At 43.8% G+C, this 13932-nt stretch overlaps 1 protein-coding gene across 2 annotated transcripts in view; it reads right to left on the bottom strand.

Moving 5' to 3' along the window:
• Positions 1 to 13932, bottom strand: part of ADGRA3 (adhesion G protein-coupled receptor A3) — a 110251-nt gene that overhangs the window by 77221 nt on the left and 19098 nt on the right. For both annotated transcript variants that reach the window (XM_066279429.1, XM_066279430.1), the window contains exon 2: positions 2158 to 2229. In XM_066279429.1, the coding sequence (XP_066135526.1) occupies positions 2158 to 2229 (72 nt within the window). The remainder of the gene's footprint in view (positions 1 to 2157; positions 2230 to 13932) is intronic.

Genomic DNA, 13932 nt, shown 5'->3' with positions numbered 1-13932 from the left:
TAACTAAAACAAGTCCCAGACTCTAACAGTGATAACAGCTATCGTCACTATCAATTATTTGATGTTATGTCACCATGGTAAGCATAGTTTTGGTTTCTGCGGCCTTTTCCTTTGTTTTCTCCACTTTCCCACAGCACAGGGTACACACCAGACAGTGCCTAGGATTCCCACAACCCCAGCTGTGGGACTTGATCAACCCCTGTCCTGATTTTTCAAAGACTCTGGCCCTAATAATTGGCATGATCCCACGACCTGGTCTAACTCTAACTAAACCTAGAACTCAGGGAGAGGAGACAGGAGGGGTCAGGAAGTGGCCATTCCTGCTGATTTGATTTAGGGGTCAAGAAGTCAGCCTTGAGCTGTCAGTGATCCTCTGGCCGCATGACGAAAGAACCTGTCTGATGAAACCAACGGACAGGAAGAGAGAACAAATGCTGAGCCCCTGGGTCCAGCCAGGCCTGAAGGCCAGCTCTCACTCCGGGCTTCTCAGTCACAGGAATCACTAGGAACAGTATGTTGGTGTAGGAGGGCGTCATTGAATTCTGCTAAGTACAGAATATAACCCAAGAATGAATGACAACGCTGTCAAACTAAGAGGGAAGAGGGAAGGGAGGAAGGTTGAGTGAATGACCACATGGATGAATGGATAAATCACAGGAGTTCTCAATTAGAAACAGTCTGAAAACAAAGAAAAAGTGTACCAAAAAACTGAGGAAAAAATTTAGACGAGGTCTAAATTTTAGAACTTTTAATAACATCATACAGTTCATTCTTAAACAACATAGTCTGAACGTCTAGGTTGAACTGTGTCTCCCCCCTAAATTCCTGTGTTAAAGTCCTAACCACTAATATCTCAAACTGCGGCTGTATTTGGAGACGGGGTCAGACACTTAGATTGTATATGCTTCAATAACACTCCGGTGATGGGCGCAATGAAGCCCTGTGGGAGTGAAACCGTGGGAGAAGCCGGTGGGTGAAGTGGTCAGGGAAGGACAGGGAGAAGTCACCTCGGGACAGAGAAAGGGAAGCAGGAGAGAGAGCGCAGAGAACGAGGGGAGCTGGGTATTCAGCACAAGAGATGTTCCCTGTCCTCTGGAACGCTATCCTAAATGTACGGGTCACAAGGGAATTTGAAGCACAATCCTAGAACAGCATTTGGGACACAAGCAAATTAAATATGCGCTGTGCTAAACTCACCAAGGCAAAACAGCAACCACCACAGAAACCAGAGAGCGAGCTACTTGTAACCCAGCTGATCATAAGCAAAACACAATGAACACATTAAGAGACATCTGGATAACAAATTCAAGTTTATCCAAAAGTTTTCCCCCTGGGTTTTTGTTTTCTTTTTAATTCTGCTTGGTTATTTTATGAGGCACACACACAGGGCAGGGCAGAACTTCAAAATCGTATTTGCACTTGAAAAGCCAGTGGTCAATGAACTATGGGGTCCATGGCCTGTTTTACAGCAAATAATATCCCCTTCACATCGATTCATTTATTTATTGTCTATTGCTGCCCTCTAACTACAACGGCAAGTCCAATCACTGTCACAGAGACCATATGGCTCACGGAGCCTAAAATATTGACTATCTGGCCATTCATGGAAATTTGTGGACCTCTGCTTTAACTAGTTTTTTTTTTTAAATATATTTTTCACTTAGAGTTCACATATTATATTAGTTTCAGGTGTACAACTAATTTATATACTTTATACACCTTACAAAGTTACACCCCAATAAGTCTAGTATCCATTTGACACCATACAGAGTTATTACAGTATTATTGACTATCCAGTCCCTGTGCTCTACTTTATTTACATCTCTGTGACTGTGTTTATAACTGTCAATTCATACTTCTGAATCATTTTCACTTCTCCCATATACCCCCTCCCATCTGATAACCATCAGTTTGTCCTCTGTCCCTTTGAGTTTATTTCTGTTTGTTTGTCTCTTTATATTGTTTTTCAGATTCCACCTATAAGTGAAAGTATGACCAGTTACTTTCTAAAATTCAGTTATTGAAATCTCTCCCAGTAAAATGTTGGAAAAACTCAATTTTTATTTTGAAAAGTTGGAAGTTCAGTACTAGATTTACAATAAAAATGCATTAAGTAAAATACAAGTAAGAGATGATGATTAAAAAAAAAATACTCACAATCTTTCAAGGAGACTTAGCCCAGAAAATGAGCCATTCTTCAGCTCAGATATTTTATTGTTACTCAGAATCCTAAAAATAACAGAAAAATAAAATGTAAGTTGCTTAATATATGTACCTCATCGATATCAAAGTAATTTAGCTCATCATTTTTAAACTTATGCGGAATTTTTTTTTAATTTTATTTAGAAAATTAACAGAAATTGCCACTGTTCAATAAGAGTACAGAGGTTTCAGGTAAACGTTTCTATAGCATTTGAACTCTGGTTATGTTGTGTACCCATCACCCAAAGTCAAATCATTTTGTCACCTTATATTTGTCCCTCTTTACACCCTTCCCCATGTCCCCACATCCCTTATGAGGAATTCTAAGGAGTCATTTCTTCTTATCCCCCAAAGTTTTGAGATGTACCACACAAAAGAGGGAAGTTTGGTGTGTTTTTTTTAAACCACCTAAAAGAGCTCACACGTCTATAACCTCCTAAATTGTTCTTGTCACAATGAACCAAAAATTTTGAGAGAGAAGTCAACACAAAATAGCTCTCAGTTCAACAGAAGAATAAAGAATGTGACAAACATTTATAGAATTTATCAACCTAAGTTGAACAGTTATTTAAAAACTGGAAACTTAATAGAAAAATGTGTTTGGTACTCTATAAAATATTGATGTTACAAAGAAATAAAGTACCCTCTAGATATCATTGCGATAATGCTGAGTATTATTTATAATTTAACAGTATGCAAACCTATGTGCCTACGTGTGAAAATGTACTTTCCTTAGGGCCTCTCATATAGACAGAGATATGAGTAGCTGTATCACCATGTTATACCTCATGCATGAAGACAATGAAGAAAAAACACCTGAAAACAAAAATGTATGAGAAATCATAATCAAGCCACCCCTGTGGCAGTATCTGTCTAATAAGAGACTATGTATGTATCCATGATCTAGCTTCCACTCTAGACTTTGTAACTATGCACACTTGGCTTGAACACCACTAAAGAGTTTCCATAGACAGAGTGAAAGTGCTAAATCTACCTGATTTGGGAGAGTGGGGGTATCAAGATAATCAATGAGATAACCAAGGCATAGAAGAGTTACATTAATGGCACAGGACGACACCAGTACATGACAAAGCCAAATGGTGAACCCGGAACTCAGGGCACTTCTACTCCATGCCCCACTTTCTCCAATACATGCCCACGCTGGTCAGGAGAGACACTGCTGGCGTCCTGGGCAGCAACTCGCCATCACACTGGGTGTTGAACAACAGCAGGGGCAACCTTCACAGTGGGTCCAATGCCGAGTGGTGACCCTCCTCCCTCAGAGACCGCAACACACAATTCTAAGTATACACAAATGTTAACACAATACCCCTGCATCGTAAAAGTTCAGGTACATTCTCGCTTTGCCTACTTTCGTTATTCTAAAAATGTATTGAAACAAAAATGCCCATTTGACATCTAATTTCTCTTTTTGATAAGTGATTTTTTTAAAAAAAATCCTTGCTTATGCAGATTACTATTTCAGAGCCTATTATGTGGGACGATTAGGAGTTTCTCAAGTCTAGTACACCTGTGTTTGAAACCCGGCTCTAAAATCGTTTTCAAATGACACTGACTTTGGACAAAGTCACTCCACCTCTCTGTACCAGAGTTTCCTCATTCATAAAACGGAAAGGACAAATACCTACCTCATAAACACTAGAAGGAAACTAGAAAAATGCATGACACGCTCCCTGAGTATTCATTAAAAGTCCAGTTCGGTTTCCCTGGTTCTAACACTCACATCCTCTCTCATGTTAATGTTTCCTGCAATCAAAGTGTATTACTGTGTAGTGTTTGGCCTCTCCCCAAAGCTGTTCCTGAAGCAACCACAAGGGGACCAAGAAAACAGGGCAATCAAACACATTCTCATTAAAATACAATACTGTGTTCTCTAATCAAAATCGCAAAGGTACTTGAAAGTGAGGAAGTCGGCAAGGACAAGGCACACTCCGACTGGCACGTGGCCACAAAGGTCCCTGAGCAGCCCGGCGGTGCACACCCAAGAGCTCCGACCGGCTGTCACGGCCAGCAACCCTACGCTAACACGTCACCAAGCCTGACAAGAAGTATATCCACTGACCTATTTCAGCATGATTTATAACAGACAAAACTAGAAACCTCCAAAGAGGTCAGTTTATGTAAGAGGAAGGGATGAATACATTGTGATACACCAAAAACAACAAAATGTTACATAACCTTCACAACCTTAAAAATGATTCTTTCAAAGAAAACTTTATTAGAATGAAAATTCATATAATCAGTTAATTATAAAGCAAACAACCAAAATGATACCATTGACTGAAAAGAATTTAGGCAGACACACACACACACACACACACACACACACACACACACGACTTGATAGAAACACAGAAAAATGATCACTATCTTAGTGATGAGGCTTCTATTGGTTCCTCTTTTATTCTTTATAATCTCACAGTATCTTTTAAATATAGCTAGACTCTTATTTTTAAAATATTTTCTGCTGATAATAAAATATTTTCTCCTTAATAACTAAGGGTAGCTTAAAATTGAGTTTATTTTGAACACAACTATATGTAAACAATAAAAAAGAATAGTTTATTTATACCTTGAGATTAATGGCTCACATTTATATTCCAAAAAACATTTATGGAGTGACTGTTTGCAACTCACTAGGCACTACAAGTACTGCGAAGAAGAGTGGAGATGGTGTGAGATCCAGAGCCCAGGCTTTCGCTCAGACCCCACCAGCAATAAATGATACAGTTTGCGACAGTCCCTTCACTTCTCAGGTAGAATTCAAAGTCATCATGTTTAAGATGGAAAAAGAAAATTAGGCCAGAATGATCAAGAGAGATCTCTTCTAGCTTCCTTTAATTTCCAATCATTACTTATGTTTTAATGAGCAAAACTGACGAACCTTATACAATGATAACAAGAAGTTATCACCAATAAACCAAAAAGAAGGAAAGCTACACAATCTATTGACTCATCTCAGTGATACGAGCGTCCTGTTTCTGAGTGAAGAACACATCCCAAATATGGAAGTAGCTTGTGATCAACTGCCCGGGTGGAGACCACATTACACTCTCCGTGGTCCGTACTGCTTTTGCAGAAAAGACTGTCATTCGCTCAGTTATAAAGGCTTTAGTACAATAAATGATAGATTTTATTAAGGAGAGTAAAAAGACATTTCATCACACTTAAAAAGTTCTAACTGTAACCTTAAAAATATAGTTTACAACCCCATGTTAATATATTCAGTCTATGCATTACTTGTCTTGTTTAAGGATTCTGTGCAAGAAAACCAGATCAGTAGGAATAAATCTACTTTGCAGACAGTTTTTATACTCAATTTTCAGACAGGGGACCATAGAACTAGAAAATGCATAATATCATGTATCGTTATGAGCCGAAAACCCATTCATAATCAATATTTTTGCTGACATTTTTGAAATTTCCAACTTTCTAGGAGGTAACTAAATAAAAAAATATAAAACTGGACGAAAGGTATAAAGCTTCTGTATGCCCATTTCTGTTCTATACTAATGGCGTTAACACCCCGTGAGCTATAGACAGTGCTTAGGGGCGCTATTCTGGGCTCACGCCTCTTGAATTTTAACATGATAAGACAACTCTGAAGTCCACTGCTCTAACTTAACACCGTACATCAAGGTGGTTCAGTATATCATCTATGCTGAAAATAAAAAAAGGAGTAAGACAATGTAAACATGGTTCTTTTTATTAATCAAAGTTTATGGGACAAAAAGAAATAAAAACTAAGTATTTACATGTTCTCCCTTACTTGCTATCACTGGGAGTCCCTGATTGCATGCTAGCAACAGCACCCACACCGTGCATGGCAGAAGGCAGAGAATAATTCTCCTGTTGAGAGAAAGTGAAAATACACTTCAAGAGCATTAATTATTCAGACCAAACATTTTTGATCTGCATATGGTTTTGAGCTGAGATCATCCTGGACTCTGATGGGCCCAAGTCCAAGAACAAGTGTCCTTAGAAGAGGGAGGCAGAAGACCCGGAGGCCACAGAAGGTCTGATGGAAAGGAGAGAAGACTCAGAAAGAGTAAAAAGGATAAATGGGAGGCGGGCAAATTTTCAAGACCTCTGGAAAGATGCCAGTAGGACTATACTTTAAATGTTTATAAAAAGAAAAATATCATAGACCTCATTTGAGGAATCCAATGAGCAATGTGAACTGAGGAACGAAATAGAGACAGAGGCGGGATCAAAGGGACCAGAGGAAAAGGGCATGAGAGGATGGGATCAGAGAGGGGAAAGAGACTGGTGAGATTATGTACACATAACAAAGCGTTATAAACAGCAGAAAAGCAAATCCTGGAAAGAAGGGGGGAGGGTGTTGGGAGGAGGTGGGCAGGGGGATGTTGAAGGGAACGTGGGGGTGGGGTGATGTATTCAGTGGGACACTTGAATCTATGTAAACACAATAAATTTAAATCAATAAAAAAATATTTTTCTTGAAAACTTTAAACCCCTCGGCAATGTTAAAAAATAAACTACAAATATTTATAACTACTATCAAAAACAAAGGACAATTTTTCAAATATGTAAAGAGCTCTTTAAAAAATATCCCCAATAGAAAACTAGGCAAAGTCCATGAACAGAGTTCAATAAAAGTAAACATTAATGGATCATAATCATGTGAAGGGATATACAACTCCAATCGTGAGAGAAATGTAAATTAAAACTAAAACAAGATACCATAAATCAATATGGGTGGATTAAAATGTGCTAATTTTTTTTCCCCAGAGGGAAAGAGCTGCTCATATTTTTCTATAAATCACTACAATTGCCATGGAGAGCAAAACGGCAAATGCATATATAACATTTGACCCATTAAATCCACTTCTGGAAATATATCCTAAACATTCACTTGCACGTTTGCACAATATGTTAAATGCCGTGTGGTTATATATTATGCAAAAAAGAATGATACAACAACTATACAAAAAATGATTTAACAAAATTATTCACTGCACTATTGTTTGTAAAAGCGAACGACCGGATGTTTAGGTTGGTTCCAGCACTCAGGGATCCATTCTAGTTGTCTGCTGAACAGATTACCATACAGATGGGCGCGAGGGGCAGGCTGCAGAATTGGGGAGCGGACGCTCTTCAGGGACTGGTACAGAAAGCTCAGAGACATGCTGAGGACTGAGGCATGCATGCCTTTTCCATCGCTTGACAGGTATGATTTGCTCAGGTACTACAAACAGGAGTGATAGGATCCGATTCTGCGTATGAGATTTATCATGCAGACTAGTGCTCGCTCGTGCTCCCTCTCGCTCAACCAACCACAAGAAATGGGCAATCGAGCAAGGCTATGCTTCTGAGTCACTAACCTCAGTGGGCGTATGTATGGCCTAAACCTTTAGAACCACCTGTGATAAGCTAAACTCAGGAATGTGACCTCCTCAAAAGTCAGTTCTTAGTGCTTCGCTTCATTCTCCCAAGTAACGCAAACTGGTTCGCCCACAAGTTCTTCAACATTCTAGTTGAAGGGCACTCAAATCCAACACTCCGCCTGTTCTCCTGATGGGCCATGGGCTCTAAGAATGTTTTTTATATTTTTAAAAGGCTAAAAAATTCCTTTTTAAATAGTATTTTACGATACACATCAAATTCAAATGTCAGCGCTCTGAAAGGAGGACTGGAACACAGCCGTGCCCGTTAGGGACCGGCCAGCGCTCTGAAAGGAGGACTGGAACACAGCCGTGCCCGTTAGGGACCGGCCAGCGCTCTGAAAGGAGGACTGGAACACAGCCGTGCCCGTTAGGGACCGGCGGGCTCAGGCGGCTTCCCTGCTGTGCCCCCCAGGCCCCGTCTCCCTGACAGCACCCCCCCCGCCCCCCGGCCTGGGCGCCTGAAGTATTTACTGTCTGGCCCTCTGCAGGGAAAAGCTGCGACTCCTGTTTTAGTGTCCTCTGTCCCAGTTCAGTTTCTGTTTCCTGGCGGAAGTCCTGATTTCTAAGGTATTTCTTCCTAGCAAGTAAGAGTAAGAGAGTACCTGCTGGATTCCAAAACTCCCCATCCATTTCAATCATCTTTATTTTAAAACCACAAGAAATTAAAATGAATAAAATTTTTTTTTAAAAATTAAAATTAAAAAAACAGAATATCTCTCTGCTCATTCCCTATCAATAACTGAAACAATTGATCCTAAGGTGTTCAAGGCTGAAGATACCCTTTTCAGAGACTATTTACACTTTTTTTAATTTTTAAATCTATTGATTGATTTGAGAGAAACATCTATTTGTTGTAAAAAAACAAAAACCAAAAGCACACTGAACTCCACCTGCCCTCGTGCTGGCACACAGTCTGGCCTGTCCTGTTAGTCTGCCCACCCACGTTTCCTCCATCAGCTGCATCCATTTAGTCATCCGTTCAGGCAGGAAGAAATGCTGTGTGGTACGCTCTCGTGCTTGTGTGTCAGAAAATGTTCCGCCCTCACTCTGTCACATCGTCTGGTTTTAACAGCACCACTTATCATCTGAGATACCTCTGTTCCGGTATGTTTGTATTTGTCATGCTTTCCATGACAAGGTCAAACCCGTAAAGTGGAGAGACCTTGACCATCACCACCCCCCCACACACACACAAAAAGAACATAATGGTTAGCAGCTGAGAGGTTCCATCATTCAGCCACCCTTCTTTTTAAGGATATACTACTCAGTCACGCCTCTCAACCCTACCGTATCAGTACTTTTTTTTTTTTTTAATTGCAACAAAAATTTGCAAGGTAAAGCGACTCCCTCAGGTTCACGCCCAAAGTGGCCGAGTTTCAGTAGCTGTTGCAGCAATGGGGCGCACGGCTCAGATCTCCCTGCGGCCATCCGAAGGGTCTGCCCCGGGTTCTGGGCAGAGGCCGCTCACCTTGCAGGTGATGCCAGCCAGGAGCTGAGCACAGCGGTGGGGAGAGGCCCTCAGGTCCAGCCAGTAAAGACTCCCTGCGGGGCGATCTGTGCCCCAGACCTTCCTCTCGGGCTGGCCACCACCTCCCTGTAGCTGCACTGGGGTCTCAGTCCCATTCCTCACATGCGTCCTTCCTTCCCCTTTCCTTTCGCGGCTGCTGGACCCGCATCCGGTCCAAAGTCTCCCGCACCCGCTTCTGCCTCATCGTCCTTTGTGTTTTCAGTTCTTTTCCCCAGTAAAAATTTTGTACGTCGGACCTCACCCTAGCAAGTGCTTCCCAGAGGATCCCACTGACAAGATACCCACAACGTCAATTCAATGAATGAGTGAAATCAAAACGTTTCTATGTATGGTCAAAGATCCCTCTCTAAGGAATTAATGATAAAAAACAAAACAGGATAGTCTTGGCATCCAGAGAGACAGATGAGAAGTACAATCTTCTCTCTGAAACTTAAAAGAAAAAAAAAAATTGGGGGGGGGATTCTATCAGAGCATGTCCAGTTTTCTTCTTTTAATGTCGCCACAAAAGTGTTCTAAGATACATTTTTCCACATTTTAACCCTCCTAAAATTAGGAGCACCCTAATACTGATATCAAAAGAAATTCCCAGCTGCTCGGAAAAAGAGTTAGTGATGAATTTAGGCGTGGCTGTCAATGTTGGCACATATACAAACTGTGGCTGAATTTTAACTCCGGATCCTTAATTATGGCTTAATGTTTAGACATTAAGGTTCCTTTATACATTAAGGTTCCATACGAAACAGCGCTGAAATTAAAAGTGGTATAACAGAAGATTGCCCATTATATGGCAGTCAGCGTAATGAAAGGCAGCAGAAACATTACATCTCTCAGAATTTCACATCGAGGAGAGGCTGGTGGGACTCACTCATGTGCCGTGGAGAACTATCCCCGAAGCAGCTCCCGTTCTTCAGCTGCCAGAGAAATTATAAAGGAAGCCGTTCAACTTCCAGGGATGTATGATTAAATTAAATTGGGGGAGGGGGGAGGCTTGCTAAATTAACCAAGTAAAAAGTACAAACAAAACCCAACTTCACAGATATCTAAATTGTATTACCAAGTCTAATGATGCAAATAATAACACAGTTAAGGTCATTTTTATAAAAAGCTCAGTAGGGTATGGTGTATGCATCATACTACCAAACGATTTAAAACATATTTATCATACAGTCACAGGCAGCAAAGCAACTGAGAGAACAAAGGCATGAAGCGTTAGTGACAGCAGAATCCACTTACTTTTCTGATTCTTTTAACTTTCACCTAAGTTTAAAATTATTTTCAAATAGACAACGTAAAAGCCTTTGTGGGGAAACGACACTATGCATTAACAAGAACGGTCAAGTGACTCGGAAGAGCTCTGAATGAGAAGGCTGGGTGTCAACTGACGTACTGAAGATTTGGTATTTCGTGGTGTGGGAAAAAGCAGCACACAGTTGAGGGAAGCGAGCTAGCTCATGAACGCATGGTCTCTCAGCTCCCACCTGGATAAGCTGTTTGGAAACAGGCATCTGATCTCCCATGGCACCCGAGAATCACAGGAACACTGGCTGCTTTTCCCTTCCCCATCTGCTTCTCACTCCGGAACCTGCCTCCCAGACCCAACCCTCCACAGCGCTCACTTCCCCTCATGATTCTCCGCTTGAACCTGTTGCTTTGAATTTTGGAGGAAACTCTGCCCCATTTTCCAGACCACTATTTCCCAAGCCCTAACCAGTTCCCATTTGGCCCTTGGCCCCCTCTCCTGCCCCAGTCAGAGCTCCCTCCGGTCACCACCTGGCCACCATGAGCTTCTCAGACCCCTCCTCTTCCCAGGGCGCCTTTCCCACGGATGCTCTTGTCCACAGATTTGCTGTTGTCGCAGACTGAGACCAGGAACTGCGGTCTTCCTGTCTTCGCTTCTCGCCAACCGTCCTGTTGATGTGCTCTCTCTCAAACGTCTGATGACCCTCGGTTGCTTGCCTACACTCCAGAGGGGGTCTGGACTGATGAGGACCCCTGGTGGCACAAGGACTCTTTGGCACACAGGAGGATAATGGTGAACGGTAGGAAAGGGAGGTGGAACGAAAGTGCATTTCAAGGTTCAGAAGACGCATATCCTTGGAAGGTGGGGGCCCCTACGACGGCTCCTTCTGGCTGCCACCCCCCCCTCGCATCCTGCCTTGGCAAACCTCCGAGTTTACTGAAAACTAAGCTGGACGGTCCTCCTGGCAGAGGCAAGCCCTGCCGCCGCGCCTTGGAGCCAAACTCTCCGAAAGCCAAACGAGAGCAGCCGTTTCAGGCTCATTCATTCTGGGCGAGCTCTCTCCTCACCCACTTTCATTGCCACTCCCGATAGCTTCAAATCTTGGGAACTTGCCAGGATCCCATTAGGAAAAACTCATTTTTCTAGCTCGTCCTGCTTTTGCCTCTACGGGGCTGTGAGATCCTTTGCTGTGTAATGCCACCATTGACCTGATCCCCGCTGTTTTACGGATTCCACGAGGCCCCACTGCTTCTGGACCACTGGAGCGCCCTTCTCCTTCTCCAGCCCCGTTAGTGACGGGTCTGCTCATATTCTCACAGTTTTCTCTTTCTGTCATTTCCAGTAGAGTTCTTGGAAGGAAAGGAGAGGAAGTACACAAACGTGGTTCAGTGGATATGCACTTTGGGGGTTTGTAAAGGGCTGTTTCCCCAGAAGTAGAGCACTGTTTCCTCTCCGCCCTCCTCCCTGGATGCTCAGGGATGAGGGGGCCGACTTGGTGGGCTAACGCTGTCTTGACAAATCTGCCAAAAACTCAACGACCGTTCACGTAACAGCTGAGTGCTGTCGAGCACCAAGGGTGCCTGTTAGGACAGAACACTTCCTATGTCGACCACAGGCAGAGCCCGGGTTCCCTGGAAAACAGTCAGGGGCCCCGGAGCACACCCGTTCTCAGGTGCCACAGTCATCCTGGTCCAGCATCCAACCACCAACAGCAAAGCAAGGGCGTCGGAGGCTGGGCCTGCGCGTGGCAGGGAGGGGGTGTCCATTCCCTGACCTGGCGACGCTAACCCATTTTTTTGTTCGAGATCACTTTCTTGCCTCCTCTCTGTCCTAATAATTTTTGAGCGCAAGAGACAAGGACCTGAATTTGAATCTTAACTCCAGGATCCGGCTTCATGACTTTGGACAAGTTCCTGACATCAGGCATTTCTGAGAAAACATGGCGGGCTTCTGTGAAGAATGCATGTCGCATGCAAGTGCCTCAAGCGCAAGCTGGGGGGTTCCATGCGACTGGACGTCATCGCAGCTAGAAAAGGGTGAGGGTCAGCCCTGGGCTCCTCCCCTGCTGCTGCTCACCCGCCACCCCGGCCACTGTGCTGCCTCCGGAAAAAGCCAACAGCGCCGGCCTGCCACGCCCAACTGTCCACTCACAGCTGTTGGGTTCCTGAAGATCTTTTCCTAATTTTTTATTTCTACTTTAACATGTTGCTAAAGAAAATACAATTACCTGAAACCGTAACTTCACAGATGCTGTTTAAAACAAATATTTTTTTAAAAATGAGATTAAAACTGAGACAACACCGTCCCCGTCCCAGTACAGGTAGTTCACAGCGGCAGGTGAGGATCATGGCACCCGCGTCCAACGCTCGGAAGCCACTGTTTCCACAAACAGAACAGACCACAGAGCAGAACTGAAGTTCAACAACATCACCAGCCACGGACCTCTCTGACCAAAGGCAGTAAGAAATCACCACCTGCTCTATCAGCCCCCTGTTCTCAGACATTCGGACAGGACACTGCGTCCTGAACTGAAGATGCTTACTCAAGTGTATACGAGCATTTCTAACACTTATGTAACCGATCAACTCTCCACCGCGATCACGATGCCGCGGCCTGCCAAGCCCCCTTTGCAGAAAGCCGAACTACACGTCTGCGGACGGAGCCGTGGCGGCGGGTGGGTGTGGTCGCTGAGAGCAGGCCAGTGAATCCACTCCTGCGCCTCACATGATAAACCGTCACGTGAGCCCCTCTCCCGCCTTCCGTGCTGCGATCCATACCTGGGGTAACTGTGCTCGCTGGTTGAGATCAGGGCTCGGCAAACTCAGTCTGCGAACTGCTGTGAGAAACAAAGTTGCAGGGTACACAGCCATGTTCACTCCCGCTTTAGGGCCGGGAGGAGCAGCTGCAGCTAACTGTCCGGCCCGGACTGCCTGGGCCTGGACGGAAACGTCTGCCCACTCCCGGCGGAGCGCACGGGTTCTCAACTCTGGCTGCAAACCAAAATCAGGTAAGGAGCTTTAAAAAAAATACCAAACTCTTTCTCCACCAGTTCACTCAGAATCACAGGACATGAGGATCTGACGTTATTTAAATTCCCAGGTGGGCTTTCCTAGTGCCCCTATCACCCGCCTGCAGGGGCGGGGGGCACCACTGAGCCCTCTCATCACTCAAGTTCACCAGCTCCAAGAGCACGGAGGGCTCTGACCTGTGCAGAGGGCCGAGGGGAGACAAAGGTGCCCACCCCCAAGCACCCAGCGGCAGTGGGAAAGAGGGAGCAAGCTGAAGTCTGCTTGTAACGACATGGACTATGAGACGGTCCACCGCTGACACTGCTCAAGAATAGAGATAAGTAAGGCAACCAAAGGAGATTCAATGACAGCACAGGAAATTAAAACTTTGTGAAAAGACATAACTTGACTTTTAAAATTCAGTAGATAAAGCCAGTGACTACTGAGAAGCAAATCAAGAACAAATCTGAAGTATACTCACAATCATAGGCGTTCCAAGGGGCACACATGGCTACAATGACAGAA

This window comes from Saccopteryx bilineata, chromosome 5, assembly GCF_036850765.1.
Source record: "Saccopteryx bilineata isolate mSacBil1 chromosome 5, mSacBil1_pri_phased_curated, whole genome shotgun sequence".
In the NCBI taxonomy this organism is placed as follows: Eukaryota; Metazoa; Chordata; class Mammalia; order Chiroptera; family Emballonuridae; genus Saccopteryx; species Saccopteryx bilineata.
The sequence above is the reverse complement of the archived record's forward strand: the minus strand, read 5'-3'. Positions and strand labels throughout refer to the sequence as shown.